This window comes from Sinohyriopsis cumingii, unplaced genomic scaffold, assembly GCF_028554795.1.
Source record: "Sinohyriopsis cumingii isolate HCF-2022 unplaced genomic scaffold, ASM2855479v2 utg002558l, whole genome shotgun sequence".
In the NCBI taxonomy this organism is placed as follows: domain Eukaryota; kingdom Metazoa; phylum Mollusca; class Bivalvia; order Unionida; family Unionidae; genus Sinohyriopsis; species Sinohyriopsis cumingii.
This window is the reverse complement of record NW_028316244.1, coordinates 74,989-101,781: the sequence shown is the minus strand read 5'-3', so window position 1 is coordinate 101,781 and position 26,793 is coordinate 74,989. Positions and strand designations below refer to the sequence as shown.

Here is a 26,793-nt window from a genome sequence, read left to right as displayed (position 1 = left end):
AATAGATGAATGCTATGAAAACTTGTAAATATATGAATATTATGAACATGATTGTGTGAAAACTGTTGTAAATATATTAAATACTAAGAACATGATTGTGTGAACACCTGTAAATATATGAATACTATGAACATGATTATGTGAATGCTATGTTGTGGATAGATGAATATTATAAACATAATTGTGTGAACACTTGTGGATTGATGAATACTATGAACATGATTGTGTGGACACTATGTTGTGGACGGATGAATGCTATGGTGTGAAGACACATTTGCATGTTCTCTCATTCACATTTGTAGGTGTTGTTTCAAAAGAACTTTGAACTCTTTTAGAGATTGTCATTGTTTAACCTAGGTTTATAAATTAAAATAAAACAAATAAGTATGCAAGTCACACTTATATTTATTCTTAGAACGATCTTGTCCTTGAGGGAAAGTGAGTGATTGCAGTACACAGACAGTAAATGCTAAGTTTTAATTTTCCTTCTTGGTCACTACACCATGTACTTTGACCATATGACTTTACATGAGCACAACTATACAATGTAATTAATCCTAACTGATCGGAGTACCCAGTTTATATTACTTACAGTACTAGCCATTTATCTCGACATCCTCAGGGCCAAGGTAGGACTGTTGACATAAGCAGGTGTGGAGGTAAGTGAGGTGGGTGGGTCTGAAAACAAATATCAGTTAAGCAGACAAGTGAAATTTGTCTGCAATGGATAACTTGTCATCAGTGTGTAGGATTTGAGAAGAAGAAAGAAAACAATAGATTTTTTTTTTTATAAAGACAAAACCAGTTTGAAATACACTTGTATTCCAACAAATTACATTTGTGCAACTTGTGTAACACAATCCATAATGTGCGAGGTACATAATACACACAAGAAAAATCCACGAATTTGGGTATAGGATACATGTCAGGAAATTATTTTATCAGTCATATCCCATTAGGAAATATATACAGTAAAACTTGGTAGTCCTCGTACTATGTACTGTATATCAATTGTTAACCAAAAAAGGTCACTAAACAATTAACTATAATATGCATTTTTTGCCAGCAGCACATGACTGTTTAGTTCTTATTTACAGGCTACATGTACTTAAATTGGCCTAGATTTTGGACTAAGACAACATCACCTTTTAAATGAGGCTACTGAAGGAAAAGAGGCTACTCACAGGGCAATAAAACCTGTCATCAAGGTTTGAATAATTAATCACAAATAAAACTTGTACTTTTGTCAAATGCTCACAATTCCAGAATACTCACAGTAATGCATATAATTAAGATTATATATATCTAGCATAATCAAAACATCAAATTAAAATGGAATTAAGAATTTAAAAATGAATTAAAAGCTACTAGTAAAATGGGTGGGGATAGGGATAATGATAGTTCTGAATTTTATGCAAGCTTCCAGTTTAGTTAGCCTTGACAGTTATTCTTCCACATCAGTGTCAATTTGCATTTTATGCCACTGTTGGTAGCCATCATTAGCATAAACAAAGTTACTGTTACCTGCAAAAAAATTAAACTTGCACAACACCACAAATTTGTTGCAATTACCGCCAACTTTAGAAAATGCAACGATCTATCAGGTTTTATCACTTTTATACAAGTTTGGTGCTGACTTCTTTTGATGAAGGGTGCATTGTTTTAATAAAAGAATGTTGCCAGCTTGTTTTGATGGAGTGTACATGCTACTAAAGTTGCCGCAAAAATCAACTTACAAGGACCAAGATATATGCCCATTTCTTAATGTGACAGCAGCATTATAGCCTGGCGGCAACATCAAATAACTATAAAGTATGTGAAGGAACTGGTAGCTTGTCATATAAATGATAAGAAAATAAAGAACTTGTTCAAGTTGGGACCAAAGGTTTATGTCAACATGTACAGTTATTTTTTATCTCTCTGTCAACATAAGCATGAAAAATCTGGTAGTAATAATAGACCATGGAGCCGGGACTTTCCATTTTCATCAATGTAGACTGCTGTTGATGTAAGTGATAATATCAGTCGGTAGGACTGTAATTACAAGTAAGAATAAATAGTTAATTAACTGCAACTGCAGCATTTTTACTTCTAAGTTAATATTCAAAACTTTACCAAAATATCCAAATTTAGTTTTGAATCATCTCCTTAAAGATGTAGTTGTAAATTAGTGCCGTTACTCATCAGAAGCTATTGCACCATAAAGAGATACAATGATAAGAGGAGACCTGTGTATGCGCTCTCATATACATTTATAGAGCATGGTGGATGTAAAACAAAACAAAATAAGATAAATGAAACTTTATTTAATGTCGGCAGATATGTTTGGGACTTTTATTGTCAGGAAGGAAGATCTACCGACAAAACATTACATACAATGTATAAAACATTAAAATCTAAGCCTACGTACTGGGGCTTTTACCCTGTTACACAAATGTCTAGCATACATGAAAGGTAACTTACAATATACAGTTATGAATAACAGCCCTGATTAAGTCTGATATTACAAGTGCTGTTATTTGGAATTTACAAACATACAAACCTAGAATGCATTATCTGTGGTTCAAGTCACTACTTCAGGATTTTTTAGTTTAAAGTCCTTGTTCTCTAAACTGAGTTTTCTGTGGTCTCTTTACTGGACGGCCTCTTTTTGGCAAAAAAAAGAGCTGAAATTTAACTCTGATAATGCTACCAACAGCTCTGGGATGTATTTCATTTTTGAAAGATGAACATTTCAGGTAACATCATCAACTACTATCATATAAGAGAAGTTGTCACACCCAACTACAAACTGCAAAGACACTAATTGCTGTCATATAATGTGCAAGCAGATCTAGATCATTGCAGTTTGCATGGAGTAATCAGTGGAACAAACAACAAAGACACAATCTGCCAGTGCATTATGCACCAGCAGATCAGGGTCTGTGGTTTTTTTGTGCAGTTGGACTTAACAAGTGAGTGTATATAATATTAATGACATCACACAATGTTGTCATAGACCCAGATCTGTGAGTGTATTATACAATGGCAGATCTGGGTCTGTTCAGTTTGCAGTTGGACTCAACTTATAAGTAAATATATCAAGCAAATATGACAAGCAGCAGATTCAAAAATTGTGATAATACTGTTTTACCTGATAATACAACATTATAAACTTGAACATCTATAAGGTTAAAGAAGATACCAAAGGCACGTCATACAGATCTGTGTAGTTTGTGCTTATATTAATACAACAATATAAGATTTATATGACAGCCTCTAAGGTCTTGAATAGTTGGAGAATTTATTACCAAGTTTTTCTGACAATGGATCAACAGATGCATTCAATGCATGTTTCTTTTCACTATGCAGTGATTAAAAATACAATATCTATTTTACAAGTAGTATGCATTCACTACATATTTATTAACAATTAAAAAATGGTTATGTTTATACTAGCTATAAAATCACATATTTTTGTGAAATATTAAAAACTTCAAATACTAATTTGCCATTTATAAAAGCAGCTTCCAAATGTTACTACTAAATGCAGAAATCTTTAATGGAATTTTTCTGTAAATTCAAAAATCATGTTATTTAAATTTAAAAGCATTTAAATATGATAAAACAAAGTTAATCACAAGAGCAACTGTCTGTATTTTCTGTGTTACTCAAATCCATGAACAAGTGATGAATTCTGTAGACCAAGTGATTTTTAAAAAGTCTCTTATATCATGCCAAAGACCTGTGGTCAAGAGCTAAACACAACAAGAACTCAACCAAAGTCAGTAAAAACGAAATATAGGTTACTATGAACTCCATTGTTTTGTAAGGGTGTGGTAGTTACAGAATTGCATACCATTATTAATTTCATGACACCAGTATAAAAATCGCCTGAGTAATGAACATAAAAACCACAACATTTAATCAAAGTCAATAACATACAGGCCTCAATAACCTACTACTGAAATAAGTAGTGCTTAACGACTTGTATCCCCCACATCAAATTTCATGATTTTAGATAAGATATGTGTCCAGCATGCAAAAACCAGCCTGAACAGTAGCTAAATGAAAAATATTAAATTGCATCAATTGCATCTGAAATGTAGGTCAAGTGCACTTCTGTTTTAAGGGTGTGGTAATAACAGTGTTGCAATAAACATCCAGTTTTGATGATTATGGCATGAACAGTACTTGTAAATGAACCCAAGTCAATGAAGTATAAAATATGAGTTAAAGTGACATATGGTTGTGATTATAATGTACTATTAATCAAGATATATCCTTCCAAAACGCTTCATGATTCTAGAAATAAAAGGATGCACTGATGGTGCAAGCTTTGACATAAATGAAAAATCTTAACAAAGTCAGTGTCACATAGATCAGTGACCTTTGCTGTAATGGTAAGGTACAAAAAGAGATACACTCAATCATCTACTTTGATGACTAGCAAGAACAGAGCTTGAGAAATAAATTTAACACAAGCTAATCAAGATAAAGAATGGAATATGGCTCACAGTAACCTAGATTTGAAATAATGTGTGGTACTCATCCCCTCACCATGTTTCACTATTCCATGTATAACATGATTTATACAGTGAGCAAAAACGCAAGTTAATTGCAAAAACTTAACCAAAAATATCTTTACATGTACATGGTTCCCACACTTTTCTAAATATAAATTTCCAGGTCTTTTCCAGGACAAAATTAATTTTTTCATGGTTAACAAATGACCACTATTGAATGGAATTAAAGAACATTTTGGATTATAAAACATCCATTTTCTGCATCTGAAGATGTTTCTCTTTCAAGACTCTCCAAAACATGTCAGAAAAGATGATCATGTAGAAAACCACAAAATGAGCAACACGAAACAATTTGACTATATCCCCATAAATTGGTATTTAAAGCCATTTCAATGTACAGAATACAAATTCTAACTTTACTTTGCTGACCTGCAATTTGTTGCTACATGGAAACAACATAATGAGCATAAATTATTTTGTTTCCTTTCAAACCTTTAATTCTAAAGAATTCTAGAGTAATATGTGTGCATGTTATACAAAGTAAACATTTTCCATCACAGTATGAAAAAAAAACAATAAATGCAAAGTATTAGAATCTTATCTTGTAACAAAAAAAAAGTTTAACCCTGAAATTATGTGTGCCAATAAAATCTCAAACAAAATTTTTCAACCAACCTAAACTCCTTAAGACGATTTGGTTAAAAAATTCCATCATTTAAAGACATTTACAAAAGGGTTGATTTAAATTTTGACAAAAAAAACTTAAAAATTATATATTGTTGTACAAACAAGAACTGAATTTTCTGTAAAATCAACTGGTCTTCTTGTAGTTCAATAAACCAGTCCCCAAACCTTTATTGATACATAGGCTCTTATCGTTTCTTAATATATAATAAAAGGGACGACAATTTCCAATTTCTCCTACATTTCATTTAAGATCTGAAACCAACGCTTCAAGCTACATGTCACTGTGTAACAGTTCTGCACCAAAGTTCAGTTCAGAAATTCGAAATTTTTCTAATCCGGGTTTCCATCAAATATTCCAACCCCATTTTTCACATCTGACAATTCTGGATGGAGTGTGGGTTCGGTGCAATTACATATAAAAAAATTTGGAATCTGCTGTCACTGTAAGATAGATTACCAGCGGGCCTAGCAAATTTAAACTAGGTCATATTGACTTATACCTGCATGAAATCAATAGGAAAATTATTTATTTTCTCAAAAATGGCAAGGATTATAATTGTTTTGTCTTTAATCCACTGGCAGACTAGATGAAACTCAGCATAGATGAAACCTGACCCGGTACTCACCATTTGCGTTAATAGTCACATATTTCACACATCTCAAACAACGACAACCCAACAAACTCCTTTTTAATGTTGCTGTACAAAATTTAAATTATATTTAATGAAAGTCTAATACCTTTTGTAAAAACCAGAAAGAACATAATTCTCAACATATTTATTTCGAGAACAACTACAAGAAACATGGCCAGTCTGATTCATCAAGCAGAACAGTCTGGTTCACTGCCTTGTATTCTCCCTGCATGAGAGAGCACATGCCAACATGGTAGTCATGTGATACAAAAAACTCTGAAGTTAGTCTCGGAATTTATAATTTTATTACAACCAGTATATGACTTTCATTTAATATTTTTTCCACAATGTTTGAAAATGACTGTTGTGAGATGTGTGCTCATGCGACATGCTATCGAAATCGCTAGTACCAGCTCAAGTTGCATCAATGCATTAGTTTCATTGTCTTTCAGCAGATTAAAAACATAATGACTTTAACACTCTCGCAATTTCCGAGAAAATAATCTTCATATCGATTTCATGCAGGTATAAGTCTCATTTAACAACATTAAAGTGTGCTAGCCCATCCACTAAGCAGCTATGCTTTAATGCCACCATGTTGGCCTCTTGTAATGCTAGACTGGTTTCCATCCGTTCCACAAAAAAAGAATACAGATAGCGAGCTGTCTGTGAAACAAACAGTCTACTAAGTGAATCTACTCCACTGAGTGCTTGGATTGTCTCAACAAATATATTTATGGCAAGCACCCAAATGATCCATACTGTAACCTCTTAATATTCTGGTTAGAACTCAATAAATTTAACTCACGATCAGTTCACTTATGACTCAATTACGTAATTGTTTCGGGCGTAATGTTGTGGAGGAAAACTTCCCAGGTTTTTCCTGACTTTTTTCAATATTTGCAAAATTCAAGGACTTTTCACGGTTGGGATAAAAATTATCTTTTCTCCAGAATTTTTCCCAATATCCCGCAGCGGGGGAACCCTTTATGTAAGAAGTTAGCATCCTCCCCAGAGAATATTATTATTGAGATCTGGCATGTTTTTCAACATCAGAAAGTCTCTGCAGTCAATGTACAGCAGGTCTTAAATCATTAAGATTTCCAAAGGTCTTGCATACTTTTCACAGCCTTTAACATCTACAAGAATTCTTCTTTAATATTTAATAGAGTACTGAAGTTGCAATGCCATCGTTTTACATCTTGTCTCTACCAGAGTTCACTGCACTACAATGCACCTCCGTAAACTATCATGCCATAGCTACGTCATGATGTACTGTTCAATAAATTCTTAACTGTACATTACGCATAATGGAACTGGACTGAGAGGCTCATGTGGACTAGTCCTGATGACAGCACAAGTTAAAAGACAAATGCAACCAAAGCTTAATTAGCTCTAAATCAGATAATTACAATTCAGAAAAGCACATCTGGATATTTCAATAGAATGATTCTACTTTGAACGAGAGGCACCAGATGTAAACAGAAACAATGATATTCACAAGGCATTACAAAACAGAAATGATATAAAATGCTTAATCAACTCTCTGAATCTTTTTACTGAGGCAAATTCATGTAATGCTATATAGCAGTACATTTCTGCAGTTGGAAACCCAGGCAAACCAAGTCTGTTTTAGTATACGCTGAATTGCTCCCAACTACTTGACTATATTTAGGTCAATATAGCTTATTTACCTTTCAATGAAGAAAGTATCCAACAGTTAAAAGAAACCATTCAATTATACTATGCAATTTAATGAACACTTTATTCTGCTGCACTAGAAAAAAACCAAAACAAACCCAAAAGGACTTGATATTTCTCACCAACTTACATAACTTGACATGAAGATCATTTCATTAACCAGTTTTATGCAGTATTGTAAAATTCCTACGCATGTTATCTCCCAGAATTTGTTCATTTTACTATAGTCTTACATGAATTTTTCCCCCAATAAAGGCTGCTTTAACATGCAAAGTCTTTTGCTCATAATCAAACTCAGCCACAACCCTCATGATATTAAGCAATTTACAGTTGTACTGAAATTGGATGACAAATAATTTTCACATGCATGGATGCATGAAAATGTACAGATCTCACTTATCATACAACCAACTACAATAATGATATGATCTTATTATCAGGCCTGAACAAAACCAGCCGAAATTCAGTCATTACAGTGGTAATAAGGTCAACTAATCAGATACAAGGTTATGTCATCAATATGTGTAGTTTGTTCATAATCGGACTCCATGGTACATCCAGTCCCAGACAGCTGATTTTCAATTACTCTTTTTTCTAAGAGTTTAAAATGAATTCCAAAATGTTTCAAGGAGTATTCTTTCTTTTGAAATTTAAGTGTATGCTAAATGTCTCTTTCATTATCACTGCAAAGTAGAAGAAAAAACGTAAAAAGTGTTAATTACTGGAAAAATATGTTATTCCATTTAGTAACCATTCATTTTGTGTCTTTTAATCCAAGCAATCTCATTTTACTTGTACACTGCTTTTGGAGAATACATAAAGAACATTTGAATTTCAAATAAGATATACATTTTATTCAGGTTTAATGTTTCATATTCCATCATATGAATTCAAGAAGTTTGGGGAAACATTCAAGATGCTTTTCAATAAATTCCATGACTATCCATTGATAAAACCAACTTTTTCCAAATATAATCATTTTTCAATGCAATCCATCAAATTAAAAAAAATTTAAAGTTGTAAAAACCATTAACAGTGGTAAAAAAAGTAAGCCAATCTGATAAAATAAAAAAACACCACCTTAACATGCAGAGATGCTCCCAAGATTTTAAAAGGGCCATATCTCTCTCCCCATGTCACAAAAGTAAGGGGGGAGTAGAATAAAAATGAGGGGGAGGAGGAAGCAGCCCTATGTCAATATTTACATAACACTTCAATATTCATCTCTTTCTTCCTGCTCCACTCTGTAAGACCCCTACTGAAATAAAACTTTTTTAAAAGATGTTGCCTCTAGTTATATAATCATTAATCTTTTGATTGTTTCTAAAATTAATCTCTTCCTTACCTATGTATGAATACTGTTCTGTACTCAGAATAACCCAGGGCTAAATTGTAACAAGAAAGAAACAAAAAGTGTCCTCTACTTTTAAAATGTCTGTATTTTAATTTGGCTTGTTTGTCTGGCTGTTCAACATTTAATTTCAAAATACCAGTTTTTGACTATCCAACATGTATAACATATTTGTACTCAACACCATTTTGGGTTCAAATTTACTCACTAGTATCTCCACGAACACTTTCACAACTACAATAATTTGAAATACTTCCTAAATTTAAAAATAAATTGCCTTCATCAGTATGAGTAGCCAGTATCTCCCAAATGAAATGATCATCTAAAAGACGAACCACACCGTGAATCAGCTATTCTTGGTCTTGTAGAGAGTCCATATTGTAAACGTGCATTTGTAAAACTTCCTTAACACAAGGTTCAAACTAAGACATATGCTTGCTATGTGGCCAGTTGTGACAATCAAATTTTTCTTAACAACCTTTCAAATCAAGCCAAAGAAACCAGACGTGTAAACAGTTTTTTAAAAATATATGTAGAGACAAGCACCACAATATTTCTAATGGCTCGACTTTCATCGAGACAAGCACTTTAAGGGTCAATGGCTGAAAAAAATTGTCCACTATGCTGAGTTCATTTTAAAATGCTCGACTTGAAACTAATTTGCAGGAGTTTTCACACATCAACACTTTCCCATAAAAAAATTGCGCAAATCACACCGTCATGCGCCCTGGGATATCTTTGAATATCGGAGGCTCTGACTCGTAACTGTGCCTATCTAAGATGCTGAAGATTAAAGTATATTTACCACAATTACTCAAATTTGGACCACAGTCTCTAGAATTTTATTAAGTTCAGATGCAAAATCAACTTATTATATAAGTGATTCTCGCTCATTGCTGCTCTTGTGAGAGATGTTGGCCCTATCAGACTACATTACAAGTTTGATCAAAATTGAACCAAAAATATTTGTGTCACAAAAGTTACCAAGCTCAATCAGACAGATTCAAGATTCAATGCACACAAAGCTACTGGCAAGCTTTCTCTCATAACAATGTTGGCAAAGTCCTCGAGTCCATCCCACATGGACAGAGGTGAGATTGCAGTGATTTGTAAAAGCAAGCACCTTAGACAACTTGGCCACTCAGTGCCCCTAGCTGACAAGATAAAACCAATAAAAATGCAAATGTAGGGCCAAAATGCAATGTGCACACTAAACTGCATCAACATATGTTGTATGGCTCCTGAGTTATGCTGGTTACAAAGACCTGCTGTTTTGAAGATGTAATAATGATGGAAGCAAGGCATTAAAAATTGGACTGAAATTGTTTTTTAGCCGACATCCACCAAACAGCAACCCGTTATAAGAATTGCAGATCTGTGATGGTCATAAGAAATATAAATGGACAGACAGCTGGATGGACAAATTAACAGAAATTGTGCTTACTATGATGCAGCTGTCACAGTCCATAACAATGTTATTAACATAAAATAGGCTAACATGAACCCTAGGACCCTTATTTATGTCATCAATAACAGCAATCAATATATTTATACAGCAGACCAATGGAAAAAGAAAGGTTTATTTGAATACTACCTTACAGTTGTTATGTTATTTTATCAGATTTGTTTTGGTGCTTTCAATCTGAGACTGCGTAATTACTAAATTTTCTACACTACTAAAATAACCTGCGATAATATACACTGAAAAGTACATATTCAGTCCATATAATTTTACACCCATGGAATAAGCCACTGTAAGGCACACTGAAAAGTACCTAGTCAGTCCCTTAATTTTACACTATTTAAACAACCAGCTCCAAGGTACACTAAATATTACATACCAAGTCCCTTAATTAAATCCCATTTAAACAACCTGTAATAATTACATTGAAAAGTACATATTCAGTCCGTTAATTTTACACCATTTAAATAACCTGCTATAATTACATTGAAAAGTACATAATCAGTCCATTCCATCAAAGCAGCTTCTAGCATATATTCATGACAAAATAAAGCCATCAAGACTAGAAAACACATGTCCATACTGTACAACACAGCTTATTGCTAAGGAAGGCTGAATACAATTCACACCATGTTAAGTAACATAAAACATAAATGGCATAAAACATTAACATAAATGGCATAAAACATTAGCATAAATGGAAATCATACTGCATTAAATCTGGATAGCACCATCGTCCCGTCAAAACTGGCCAATTATTACTACCAAGATTTGCAAGTCTTGCAACATGTAAAGAAACAGTTTCGTGAGTAAGAATTGTCAACCAACTTAAATGAATAAATTACCATAGCCAAGCGCAACATGTCTACTAATTGCAGAAGTTTCTTTTCAACTGATCCTATCTCATGGAACTAAACAATTTATTTATGATAAAAATTTCTATATAAATATGTGCTTGTGAGAGAGAATATCCAACTTCATAGCTTCAATTCCACTAGCCAGATTAGATGTTCCAGGTATGTCCAAATATAACTTCAGTTCCATTAGATAGATTAGAAATTCCAAGTATGGCCAAATATACACTTCAATTCCATTAGCCAGATTTGATGTTTCAGTATGTCCAAATATAACTTCAGTTCCATTAGATAGATTAGAAATTCCAAGTATGGCCAAATATACACTTCAATTCCATTAGCCAGATTAGGTGTTTCAGGTATGTCCACATATAAACATCACTTCCATTAGATAGAACAGAAATTCCAAGTATGGCCAAATATACACTTCAATTCCATTAGCCAGATTAGATGTTCCAGGTAAGTCCAAATATAAACATCATTTCCATTAGATAGATTAGAAATTCCAAGTATGTCCAACTATACACTTCAATTCCATTAGCCAGATTAGATGTTTCAGGTATGTCCAAATATAAACATAGTTTCCATTAGACATTAGAAGTTCCAGGTATATCCAAAATATATTCTGATGGCTCTTCCAGTACAACCTACTAGGGACCCAGGGAGGGCACAATAAATATGGAGTAGTCACTCATAGATGTAGTTTAGAATTTTGAACCATTTCACATAATTCTCTGAGTAAACAGAATAACCTGGCATATATTTATTTTCAAAAATCTGTTGTTCCTATTTATGTTTGAACAGCCATGAGATGAGCAGTAATCTCTGATTAATACTCTTAATTACTGATATAAAGTTTGAGTCCATTAATCCAGCTAACTTGTTCAAAATCTTTTGTCTGGATTAATGACAACTTCAATGTAACAATTTGCTAAAAAGTATCAAATAAATATGTTCCCAGAAAATGCATTTTGAATACAGAGATGTCCATATAAATGGAGACTGTCCAAACTAATGAAACTACACTGTGACTCATATAAAGTTCATTTGCACTGTACTGTGTTTGGTGTTGTTAAAGACTAATTATGCTAATTAAAAACAGAAACAAAATAACAAACATACATTAAAATGAATAAAACAATTAACTGGTTTATTTATGAAATAGTACAACCTTATTTAGTATAAAAAAATTGTTTCCTTGATTGCAAGGGCTATTCTGGAAATTCTGGAATGTGTGAAGATTTCATGAAAAATATTTACAACAGCATGCAAATAAAATTAACTGAATGTGCAAAAGCCACGCATCAGAATTGTAAGCCCTACTTTTATTTCTTCATTAAATCATTTAGAATTGTACAAATTATCCATTTATTTATCTTTTTGAAAATGGAGTGGGGGTGTGCAGGAGTCAAATTGTCTCCAATATTTTCCATTTGAGAACAGATTCTGCAGCTTCATTACAGTTATAAATCACAATACAAAATCAAAAATCAATAAATGAGTAATTACACATTTTTCTTTTTTCTTCTCTGATAACAACTGATGCCATAAGCGGAAATATTTATTTTACTCTACATGACCCATTAAAAGAAGTGAAATAGGAGTCTACTTTTCATGCCATCAGTATGTGGATACAGATTTGATGAAGTGAATCAATGGTTAAAAAAAAAACCAGTCTAAGATTTTGTATCAGACTGCATTTAACATAAAGCAAGACACTTCCTTTTTCTGAACATACCTGTACTTAGCTTGAAGCAAAATACTGTTTAGTTTAATCAAAGAAACTTATATACTGATCTTAATCAAGGGTATGAACAGACATACTGATGGGAATGGACAGATGTACTGATGTGTATGGACAGATGTACTAATGGTTGTGGACAGATGCACTGTTGGACATGATGAAAGTAATAGCTATGTCCAGCCATTATCATGTTCAATAAATGTGAATTCCTCTAAACTGTGTTAGTTTTATTTATTCATAATATATGAATAAAATCAGATTGCCACAGGCTTATGCAATCTGGAGATCTGACAGGTATCTATCCCTTCAGGGGTTGTGTTCCTTTGATCATCCATCATGTTTAAATTGACTGATAAATTTAATGGTCGTCTCTAAAGGCCGTCACTGTTTTGGCATAAATGACTAACATTTAGAATCCAGAGTGTGCAAACAGATTAGCCACTAGAACATGACACTAGATGGGTGCAAACAGATTAGCCACTAGAACATGACACTAGATGGGTGCAAACAAATTAGCCACTAGAACATGACACTAGATGGGTGCCTGTCAGATCTCCTGATATGGAGAGGTCCGTAGACATGTTTTCAATATTTTATTTTTTATAAATTTTAAAAACACCATTCCACACTTCTAAGTAAAAGTGAAGTCAAAACAGGTTTAACTTGTTTTCCTTGACACATCAATTATTTTTCAATGACATAAGACAAGATTCTAATTTTCAACTAGGCGATTGAGACCAAATTTCATAATATGCTACCTTTGTGATAGAACAATAAATATGGAGTCCCAATCAAAGAACCAGTTTTTCCCATCAGCAAGTCCTGAAATTCATCCTCCTGAAATATACGAACTGTTTCATCATCCACTTCATACCATTTGTTGCTGGCGGTCAAGTTTTTCTTGTTGTCTTTGAAATTCTCTTCCTTCATCACTGAACCTGCTAGGGGTCTAATTTTCCTGTCCAGAGAGACACTGTTCTCAAACCGTGAAGGCAGTTTAATATGTGCGCCAGTCTTGTACCGTGTTGCATGACCTGTGCCTTCTGCCAACGATTCATTGGCACCTGTTGTCTCATTCTTAATTTGAGACAAAAACATAGAAGTAACACTTTTGTCCTTGGTAGCTTGTGGTGGTAGAGCACGGACATAGGCCAAGTAATGTCCAGACCCAAGGGAAAAGCCTGCATGAGTCACAATACCATATAAAATATACCTGTAAATAAAGAATTAAGTCCAGTCAAGTCACTTTTTAACATTGTTGAAACTTCCAATGTACCATAGCAGACAAGAAACATTCTTAAAGATTTTGCTATTTACTGCAATAGTTTCTTTTTGAAGTCCAACAGATTTTAAAAGTTTATTTTGAACGATCTGTGTCATTGTACGAAATGTCTCTGATAATCCTTTAATACTGGCAAGATTTTAATCCTAGGGCAAAGCTCTTTCGTTCATAGTCTTTCTAAAAAGTGGCCAAATGTTTGAAACACTATATCTGGCCTGTATTTCTCTATTTGTTCAAATATTTCCAATAATTTGCAGACTTTTCATAATGTAGCCACCCATTTGTTATGGTAGCTTATGTTAATAAATTTACCAAATTATCAAATTTCTAACTCAGCACAGAAATGGCATCCCATCCAAAAGAGAAGGAAATAACTTCAGCAACAAACAATGGAATTATAAGATTCGTTGACAATGCTTCCTAATCCTGCTCTGCAACATTCTGCTGCAATCTTTAACCTCTGAACTAGATACTTGTCTAATTAGTCACACACCTAATTCATTAACCTTGATCACTGATTTGGTTGGGTAGAAGATTTGGTTTTACACCATTTTCCAGCACATGACAGGCCATACATGGCAGCCAGTATATTTGGTGAAGGAAAAACTATGGAAAATTCTGGCAAGAACCACCAACCCTCAAGAAGCTACTGGCAAACATTCTCCCATACTCGCATTAACCGAGCCCAAGACTCAAATCCACACCGACAGGTGAGACATCAGTGATTTATAAACGCAAGCACTTTAGACTGCTTGGTAACCTGGGACCCCAGCCCTGATCTATGACACTCGGTAACATGGGCCCCAACCCTGATCCATGACACTCGGTAACCTGGGGCCCCGACCCTGATCTGTCACTCGGTAACCTGGACCCCAACCCTGATCTGTGACACTCGGTAACCTGGGCCCCAACCATGATCTGACACTTGGTAACCTGGACCCCAACCATGATCTGTGACAGTAACCTGGGCCCCAACCATGATCTGTGACACTCAGTAACCTGGGCCCCAACCCTGATCTGTGACACACAGTAACCTGGGCCCCAATCCTGATCTGTGACACTCAGTAACCTGGGGCCCCAACCCTGATCTGTGAAGCATTGGCTATAGCTTTGGTGCATGATGCCTGGTCATGATGAGTTAAAATGTGTTCAAAGGTACAAAGTTAAAGCCAAATGAATTAAATTTTCCCTTGACATTTGTGGCAAAAGACACAATGCTACCCTTTATGAATATGTGGGTAACATCCATAAGTGTATACTGCACGTGTCCAAAGTAACACCCTGTACAAAAAAACAGGTCTCTAAGTTATTCCTTGATTTGAACTTGACTATGAAGAGACTGGCTGTGGTATGCAATACACTGACTTGTGATTTATGTCTGTGTAAACACAGAACTTGCAATGGCTTAAAAGATTATTTTTAAAACTCTACAATGATCAATACAACGACTTGATAGTGTGCTAATTACAAACATTTTCTGTGGTTCCAAAATTAGTGCTTGGATAAGAGAACAGGTTATAGTTATTTTCCTTTGCTGCTACCTAGACTTTAAGGCACAACTTTAACACATGACACAATGTGTGGTCCGGATGGATATCTGGTAAAACTTCATGAAAATATCTTCAATGGTTCAAAAGAAACAGTGAAGACAAGAAAAAAAACAGGTCACAAAGGCAAATTTTCCTTTGCTGTAACCTTAAGGTAAGGACTGCAACAGGGTAGATAAAATACTTTCAAATCATGAACTATAAGCACGTTAAGATTTTGTATAGAAATATCTTCAGTGTAATAATCGAGATAAGGAACAAGATCAGAAAGTTTCGTTGTCCATTGATGTGACTTTAACCTTTTAACTAGGGACCTGAATTTGCCTTGATCTGTCTAACCTTTGAGCTTGGGACCTGTTTAGAGTATGCGAATTAATATATAATCATGATACATTATCTGCACAGTTTCGATAAAATCTTTATATGGCTTGCAAAGTTATGGACCATACATATGTAACTGGATGAAATGATTGACAGGACAATGCTATGACATGTTGCAGCCAACTTTCAATGGGCTTATAAAAGGCAGATGACCAGATGACCTATCAAAACTTTCCATCAGCATATGCAAAAGTTATATCCCTTTAAAATACATCAGGAGGAAAGAAATATCTGTTTTTAATATCATTTTTTTGCCACAAGATAATCTAAACCAATATATATTTTCTGGGAAGAATCACCATCCCCAGGAAGCTACTGGCTGCCTTCTTTTACATCCTCATTGGCTGAACCAAGGCCTGAACCCACGAAAACTGAGATGAGATATGTGTTCTGTGTCAAAGCAAGCATCTTGAACCAATGAGCCATGCAAGGCTCCTAACCTTAAAATATGTAGATTTTTATAAGTTTTGTAAAAGAACATGTTAAGAGCTAAATGGGACCAGCTTTCTTGTACAGGATGTCTATTTCTAAATTGTCTTACGCATCTGAAGGAAGACCGGATTGAGTAACAATGTTTTTGCCCAATGACCTACAATGATGAGCATAACATGTTGAAATTGACTGAGGTAGTGTTCAGAAACATTAGCTCTCAGCACAATTTCAAGCACACTTATGAGACATGTTCCATCAGTCCTTTCTATTCACATGCATAAATGTGACATGAAGGCCCTACCAAACTGACCTAGACATAAAGCTTAACCAAACAGATTAATTGATAAAGCACTGTCAAATTATGCATAATTATGTTTGTCATGGTGTCTTACAGCACAGCAACACATGAAGGTTACCTAGTATGAAGTCAATTGGAGTAAAGTGAATTGCCTTGGGACACACCACAGTACTCAACCTGGACTGATCAAATGGAATTATCTAAACCCACAATCTTTTATTCACAAGTCTGGTTTGCTAACCATTAGCTCTGGGAATTATTGGATTAGGAGCAAACTTAATGAAAAAATGATCAGAATGTGTACCAAAACACCCAATCAACTAAATTGTTTTTCATGAATATTTTCTACCCACAGCACCAACTACCCACCAGTGCAACAAATTATCTCAAATATTTCAGAATACATCCCTCTCACATTACCAAACTGAAGATATCTGACACAACTCCACAGTTTGAAACTACATATCTTACAAAGCCTATATATATAAAAAGGTTTCGCTCTTGTCATGTCTTTCTGGAGATCTTTCATGTACATTTTTATTTAACAACAACCACCTTTTATTACAAACATAAAAAGAATTTAATAACCTTGTGCTTGGATACAACTCCTCAGAATTCACAATTAATTTCTTCAAATGGCACAAGTAAAGCAAAAGTAAAACACCATATATACTCACTTGTAAGTCAGATTCAACTGAAAACAGCACAGACCCTGATCTGTCGCATAAAGTTGGCAGATCAAAATCTATATTGTTTGTTCTGCTGATTATTCCCAACAAACTGCATAGGTCTACATATGCTGGTGCATTATGAGCCAGCAGATCTGGATTTGTGCATTATGCTAATGGCCCTGACTTATAAGCAAGTAAAGAGAGTATCTGATAAATAGCAGATGTTGTAAACTGTTATAAACTAAATATTGACCAATGGTGTATTATCTGCTGATTTTGTCAACAAAGAGTTCTGTACAGCAGAGTACCCCAATGTGAAAAAACATTTCATGAGATCCATCAAAGTGACCCATACTGATAGTAAGTCTACACAAAGCTCTGACATAACAGCGCATAAAAACAGAAAAATAAGGTAATGCTTCTGTACAATGACAGTACTCCCTCATTATAATACTGTCCATTGCAGTCACAGAAAATACCACCTTATATAAAGACCTCCGTATAATGGGATAATAATAATCCCTCATTATAACACTGTTAATGGGAACCACAGATTATACTGCTGTATAGTAAGACCAATACAGGCCTGCCACTTTGAATGGAATGAAAATCAGGATGCCACAGTTAAAAAAAGTGAGTTATGGAGACAAAAAATCAGTATCATAGTTTGCAGCCATATATTTACAAAAGCTTTATATAGGAACTGACGCTGCTATTTATGTAAAATAAAAATGTAACTTAGTCATACTGTGAAAATGTATCATTTTTCCATTTACATCTTTTATGCTGATATTAGTGTTTATTCAATAAGCATACTATTAGCAAAAAAGATGAAAATGGAAAAATGATACATTTTTACGGTATGATGTTAATGTATTCCTTGAGAAATTCTTGAATCACTTTTGCTGTATTTGCACCAGCCACCAACAATCAAAAGGTACTTTTTTAAACATTTTTCACTTTTTAAAATTGGAATTTTGGACACAAAAAATACAGGAAATCATAACTGTCTGTAAATCAGGATAAGTGACAGGCCTGGGTAACAGTACAGTAATCTATCATTATGGTACCGTTCCCAGTAGCCAACAAGTATATTGCCTCAAAAGTAGATGACCTTGTAATGGAATAATAGGACAGTACTCCCTCATTATGACCTTTCTTATAGGGTCTTATAGTGAGACTGCTATATACTTAAGTACATGATGCATATAATTTCACTTTCACCTAATGAAAAGTGCTCCATGGCCACATTTTCTCAAAACAATCATGGTGTTATAACAAACAGCTTTACAGTCAGAGGGGTGCCGTTCTGTTAATTATCAACCACTGTGTTATAACAAAGAGTCTTACAGTGCTGTACTGGTAATTATCAACCATGGTGTTACAACAAAAATCTTTACAGTCAGAGGGGTGCTGTACTGTTAATTATCAACCATTGTGTTATAACAAAAAGCCTTACAGTGCTGTACCGGTAATTATCAACCATGGTGTTACAACAAAAAGCCTTACAGTCAGATGGGTGCTGTACTGGTAATTATCAATCAGAGCAACAATCAAGTGAACTAAAGAAATGATTTTAAACAAAACTGATACAATTCCTTGACTATACCCATGAAATATGATGGGTTATGATACAATGACAGACTTTACTCTCAAATGGAATCCAATACTTTTAAGTACTACCTTACTAGAAAATGTGTAAGGAACCAAAAGAGCCATCAATTGTGACATAATACTGTACCTGACCACAAGTCTAGACAGCAAGATATATCTGAAACTTGACCATGCTAGAAAGTGGGTAAGGACCAAGCCAAACAAAAGGTCATCATGCCTGATATAATACTGTACCATTGGTTCAATTGTCTACAAGACTATACGGCAAGATATAATGTCTGAAGGAGCTACAAAAACCATTAAACTGTATAATACTGTACCTATGGTCCACTCGTCTGCAAGAGGTTGAACATCGAGATTTAATGCATGGTAGTGACATAGGAATGTTGATGTGGTCATTGATTTTGGATATGTAACCAAAACTCCTGAAATCAGAGAGACAGCAGTTACATAAAAATTCATGTCAAAATATTCAAAAAAGTACAACTACTGAATTCACACTACTGATTATTCCTAACAAACTGCACCGATGCAGTTCTACATTATGCAGTGGAAGATCTGGGTCTGTGCAATTTGCCACTGAATTCATCTTAAAAGCAAGTATATATGGTGTGCCATTAAAAGAGGTTGATTGCAAAAGTCATGCTTCAATCTGGTCATTTATAGACTGTCAATCCATAATAATCACATGTAAATATGGCAAATTTGACATGGGAACAGTCTCACAATCAAAATGAGATTATGCAAACAATTAAACAGCATTTTCTTAATGCTTTTAGCTTAAAACAGAAATTATTCATGTAATTTCATGAAGCCACATTTTGATTTTGAAGACTGTCAGAGGGTGACCAGTTTAGAATTTTAACTTCTGAATTTTTTGTCACAAGTAAAATAATTTTATTCCAACATGTTACATACCCATATAAATATACATACTGGCATTCAAAACAGCTGTTCAATCCAAAAATTTCCACATCACATATCCAGATTCAAACTAACAAGGTGTCTTCTCTGATATCAGCATGATAATATTTTTAGATGCAGGGAATCAAACTTGTACATTCCCAATTTGTTAAATTTCATGAAAACAATAAAGCTACAGATATTTAGAAAGCACAATAGTGGGGGTACATAAATACAAACACAGTTTTGTTCCATGAACAGGGAAAGAACTTACATATAGCTTATAAATACACCTTGGTTTAATGGCCTTGATATATCTATACACCATATAAAATTTGTTCCTTCTGCCAGGTCAAAACAAAACATGAATGCAGTGTTGTGTGTAAAAGCATACAGTGTCCAAATGCTAATGCGGTGGGTAGTTCATTAGCTCTACTCCACCTTATTATGGTGACTTAAAAAGTCAATAGCACGAATGTAATTCAAACATAGAAACTAACATGAATGTCATTCAAACATAGAAACTACCATTAATGTCATTCAAACATAGAAACTAACATTAATGTCATTCAAACATAGAAACTACCATTAATGTCATTTAAACATAGAAACTACCATTAATGTCATTCAAACATAGAAACTAACATGAATGTCATTCAAACAGAAACTAGCATCAATGTCATTCAAACACAGAAACTACCATTAATGTCATTCAAACATAGAAACTACCATTAATGTCATTCAAACACAGAAACTACCATTAATGTCATTCAAAGAGAAACTAACATTAATGTCATTCAAACATAGAAACTACCATTAATGTCATTCAAACATAAAAACTACCATTATTGTCATTCAAACATAGAAACTAGCATGAATGTCATTCAAACATAGAAACTACCATTAATGTCATTCAAACAAAAACTACCATTATTGTCACTCAAACATAGAAACTAACATGAATGTCATTCAAACATAGAAACTACCATTAATGTCATTCAAACAGAAACTACCATTAATGTCATTCAAACATAGAAACTACCATTAATGTCATTCAAACATGAAAACTACCATTATTGTCATTCAAACACAGAAACTAACAGGAATGTCATTCAAACATAGAAACTACCGTTAATGTCATTCAAACAGAAACTACCATTAACGTCATTCAAACATAGAAGCTACCATTAATGTCATTCAAAGAGAAACTAACATGAATGTCATTCAAACATAGAAACTACCATTAATGTCATTCAAACACAGAAACTACCATTAATGTCATTCAAACATAAAAACTACCATTATTGTCATTCAAACATAAAAACTAGCATGAATGTCATTCAAACATAGAAACTAGCATGAATGTCATTCAAACATAGAAACTACCATTAATGTCATTCAAACATAAAAACTACCATTATTGTCATTCAAACATAAAAACTAGCATGAATGTCACTCAAACATAGAAACTAACATGAATGTCATTCAAACATAGAAACTACCATTAATGTCATTCAAACAGAAACTACCATTAATGTCATTCAAACATAGAAACTACCATTAATGTCATTCAAACATGAAAACTACCATTATTGTCATTCAAACACAGAAACTAACAGGAATGTCATTCAAACATAGAAACTACCGTTAATGTCATTCAAACAGAAACTACCATTAACGTCATTCAAACATAGAAACTACCATTAATGTCATTCAAACACAGAAACTACCATTAATGTCATTCAAACATAGAAGCTACCATTAATGTCATTCAAAGAGAAACTAACATGAATGTCATTCAAACATAGAAACTACCATTAATGTCATTCAAACATAGAAACTACCATTAATGTCATTCAAACATAAAAACTACCATTATTGTCATTCAAACATAGAAACTACCATGTCATTCAAACATAGAAACTACCATTGATGTCATTCAAACATAGAAACTACCATTAATGTCATTCAAACATAGAAACTACCATTAATGTCATTCAAACATAGAAACTACCATTAATGTCATTCAAACATAAAAACTACCATTATTGTCATTCAAACATAGAAACTACCATTAATGTCATTCAAACACAGAAACTACCATGTCATTCAAACATAGAAACTACCATGTAATTCAAACATAGAAACTACCATTAATGTCATTCAAACATAGAAACTATCATTAATGTCATTCAAACATAGAAACTACCATTAATGTCATTCAAACATAGAAACTACCATTAATGTCATTCAAACAAAGAAACTACCATTAATGTCATTCAAACATAAAAACTACCATTACTGTCACTCAAACATAGAAACTACCATGTCATTCAAACATAGAAACTACCATTAATGTCATTCAAAAATAGAAACTAACGTTAATGTCATTCAAACACAGAAACTGCCATTAATGTCATTCAAACATAGAAACTACCATGTCATTCAAACATAGAAACTAACATTAATGTCATCCAAACATAGAAACTACCATTAATGTCATTCAAACATAGAAACTACCATTAATGTCATTCAAACATACAAACTACCATTAATGTCATTCAAACACAGAAACTAACATTAATGTCATTTAAACATAGAAACTACCATTAATGTCATTCAAATAATAGAAACTAACATTAATGTCATTCAAACATAGAAACTACCATTAATGTCATTCAAACATAGAAACTAACATTAATGTCATTCAAACATAGAAACTACCATTAATGTCATTCAAACATAGAAACTACCATGTCATTCAAACATAGAAACTACCATTAATGTCATTCAAACATAGAAACTAACACTAATGTCATTCAAGCATAAAAACTACCATTAATGTCATTCAAACATAGAAACTACCATTAATGTCATTCAAACATAGAAACTACCATGTCATTCAAACATAGAAACTACCATTAATGTCATTCAAACAGAAACTACCATTAATGTCATTCAAACATAGAAACTACCATTAATGTCATTCAAAGAGAAACTAACATGAATGTCATTCAAACATAGAAACTACCATTATTGTCATTCAAACATAGAAACTACCATTAATGTCATTCAAACATAGAAACTAGCATGAATGCCACTCAAACATAGAAACTAGCATGAATGCCACTCAAACATAGAAACTAACACGAATGTCATTCAAACATAGAAACTACCATTAATGTCATTCAAACATAGAAACTAGCATGAATGCCATTCAAACATAGAAACTAGTATGAATGTCATTCAAAAATACAAATTAGCATGAATGCCACTCAAACATGCATATCAGAATGAATGCCACTCAAACATACAAACCAACATGAATGCCACTCAAACAATCATGAATGCCACTCAAACATACCAACCAGCATGAATACCACTCCAACATACACATAAGCATTAATGCCACTCCAACATACACATTAGCATGAATGCCACTAACACATACAAACCAGCATGAATGCCACTCCAACATACACATTAGCATGAATGCCACTAACACATACAAACCAGCATGAATACCACTCCAACATACACATAAGCATTAATGCCACTCCAACATACACATCTGAATGAATGCCATTCAAACAAATTAGCATAAATGCCACTCATACATACAAATCAGCATGAATGCCACTCAAACATACACATTAGCATGAGTGCCACTCAAACATACAAACTTGGATCACAATATATTAAATGTAAGGGCTCATCATAATTAAACGCAATGATTACAAAGTAGACAAGCCAACATGACATAACCTAATAAATTGAAACAAGAAAAAATAATAACCTTGTTTGCTGGAAGAGTGTGCTTCTTAAACAGGATGCTGGTATCAAATTGTATATTGTATGTACAGATGAGAAACTACTAGAAACAAAGCTAATTAAAAAGATCAATTGCAGGCAAGAAAATATGACATCTTCAAGAGATTTTAATGTCATTTTTACCATGCAAAATAACTACAAGTAATTAAAAATAGCACCTGTTTTATTTGTGTCATTTACCTAGATAGTAAATAGTCATGACAATAAGTAATTGGGGCATCTTTTTCAAACAAATGCTAAAAACAGTTGTGGTACAAAATGACAACTAGATATTTCAAAATAATAATAAAAACAGTTTTATTCTAGTACACCTAATATTGTACATTACTGGTGACTGATTGCTTTTAGCATTCCATGTACAGTGGACCAAATTGCTGTACAAATTGCTGTACAAATTGTTCCAAGACTATGATGTCCATTTCATCCCCAACAGCTAAACGTGTGTGCATACACTTGCCAGAATAAACTAATAATAAGCATTTCTCTAAGTAACACTATCTTACATATTTTCTCTGGTTTTTATGCATTAAATTTCTTCTTTATCTTCACTATGGAAAATACAAGTATGCACTAGATGTCTGATCAACAAGTTTCTATATCTGATAGCTGCAAAGAAATTCCAAGGTACTGCATAGTAATTATTTGTAGCTAATTCATCCCCAAAACTGTTTTTTCAATTTTGGTGGGTAATATCATAGCACCTTCAGATCCAATGTTTGCAAGGCAATGAATTTTGAGAATTAATTTTCATCATACATTTTGGGACCACAAAATGCGCTAAGGTATGTCCACCCCCACTCCTTTTCAAAACCTTTAACAAAAAATCTTGATGCTAACAACAACAGCCACAAAGTGATTCCTATGTGTCACCAAGCCAAAAAAAAAGGTACTCTTACCCTGATCCAGCAGAGAATCTCTTAAGATGAAGTGTGAGTATGTCAGGCAGAATCTCGTACTGGATGGATCGCTGAGCCTCGACTTTATGAAGACAACTCTCACAATAATACTTGTTGTCCCCAGCTAGTTTCTCCACTTTAATGGACGCTTTGATCAACTGTGTCATACAGGGACTAGGAGGACTGCCATCCGTTTGGTCTAAAAAGTTATTGTATAAACAAAAGAGTGTCACTCATCAAAATGTGTGAAAATCCTCCAGATAAGCAACAAGTGAAATTGCAACTATTAATAGAGTCAAACAATGACAGTTAAAAATAAAATCCCTAAAATAATTAGCATCACTAGCAAGATACACTCAGATTTAATCAGAAATCAAAATATTGAGAATACTGATGGCTGGGAGGACTTATATAATGCTGTATTATTCAGCACGAATAACATAATCTGAAAGATACTGATAATCAAAGAACAATATTCCTCTAAATTCATGTAATCTTAATTATCAATATTAAAGCCTGTTCTTCTCTTTATTTCTTTAAAGAATGGACAAAATACAAAAAGCATATTAAGAAATATACTTAAGCAATTTACCTTTGACAAGCATTTTCTGTGGATATAATTCAATATTTATTGTTTGATGTGTCAGACCGATTTTATCAAACCATATCAAGGGTAGGTAACCACTCTAGCTAAACATTTCCTCTCCCTGTCAGAACTAAGTTTAGTTATCTCCCTTCATAAATCTGTCTTTCAACGTTTAATGGTTGGAAGAGTTCAATATAATAAAGATTTTTATCAATAAAATTCCTCCAACCCTGGTGGAATCATAATCCTTCCATGCCTGGTGAAATTATAATGCTTTGTAGCCAAAAATCATACACGGTCTTGGAAAACTTAAAACAACTAAACAAACTAACTAATGATAATGAACCTAAAGTTCTTGGAAATTGAAGAATAATTCGACACATTTTATGAATACTGTTAATTCATTTATTTTCATGGGTATAAATTTCTCATTGGGGCGGTCATGTTTAAATTGGTAGAATTTGGATGTATCTTACTGATCCTAGGGTAAGATTGTTGTGTTGGGTCATTACATTCATGGTTTGGCCATGCGATACAAAAAACTAGCTAGGGTACAATAAAAAAAAGTAGTGAATTCACAGGATATAACTATTGTTATTTGCTACGTGTTTAGGCTCGAATAAACAGTAACACAGAAAGAGCGAAAACAATTAGTTTTTTAAAATTTAACAAATAATTTATTTTCCTGGAAATATTCTGTAAAAATGAAAAAAAGAGAAGAACTGTTGGTTTCAAGAATCCAATCAAAAAATAATCTAAGAATAATCCACAAATTATTTTGCAAAAGTCCTAGTAACAAATGTTCTAATAATTTCAAGTTCAAATCGTGATGGAAAATCCAAGATGGATGACAATGACGTATTCTGTAGTCAGTACTGTGCATATCTACAGTTCCTTGTAGAAATACAACTAATGGCACTCTGGTGTTGGAAATCCAAAGTAAATTTGTAAGCAATGTCTTTCCAAAATTTCTGTGTGAGCACTCCTCAAAATATTTCCAGAGAAAAAAGAATTAATCCTTTTGAAATCCAACTGATCTGAAGAAAATTATAGCTCAAAATCTGGCTACAACAAACTAACCTGACATCAGTGAAAAGCCCCAAACTGAGAGATCTCTCTCTAAAACAAAGGTTATATTGTATTATAAAATGCAGTTTCAAAATTCCCCCAAGTTGCGAAATCAGAAGAGGGGGTAGGTCACGTGAACATTTTTATATCATGTACACAGAATATGACCTTGATTAGACCAATAATTTTCTCTAAGCAAAAAAAAGAAGAAAAAAAGCACCATGACCTTGGAAACAAGCAATCATTTTAAAATAAAATAAAACTTTGTTTACTAATTTTGAATTTAAGGTCAGAATTTAGCTCAACACCTGGTGTTCATAAACTAACAATCAAGGTCAAACAAATTTC

General features: G+C 33.5%; 1 protein-coding gene across 1 annotated transcript in view; it reads right to left on the bottom strand.

Annotated features, from left to right (window-relative positions):
- Positions 1-2,286: 2,286 nt before the first annotated feature.
- The window catches only part of LOC149770170 (uncharacterized), a 58,868-nt gene continuing 34,361 nt past the window's right edge, over positions 2,287-26,793 (bottom strand). The window contains exons 8-10 of the mRNA XM_089949292.1: positions 24,792-24,990; positions 19,482-19,586; positions 2,287-14,149 (exon numbers count right to left, since the gene is read on the bottom strand). Of these exons, the coding sequence (XP_089805418.1) occupies positions 13,681-14,149; positions 19,482-19,586; positions 24,792-24,990 (773 nt within the window). The 3' untranslated portion in view covers positions 2,287-13,680. The remainder of the gene's footprint in view (positions 14,150-19,481; positions 19,587-24,791; positions 24,991-26,793) is intronic.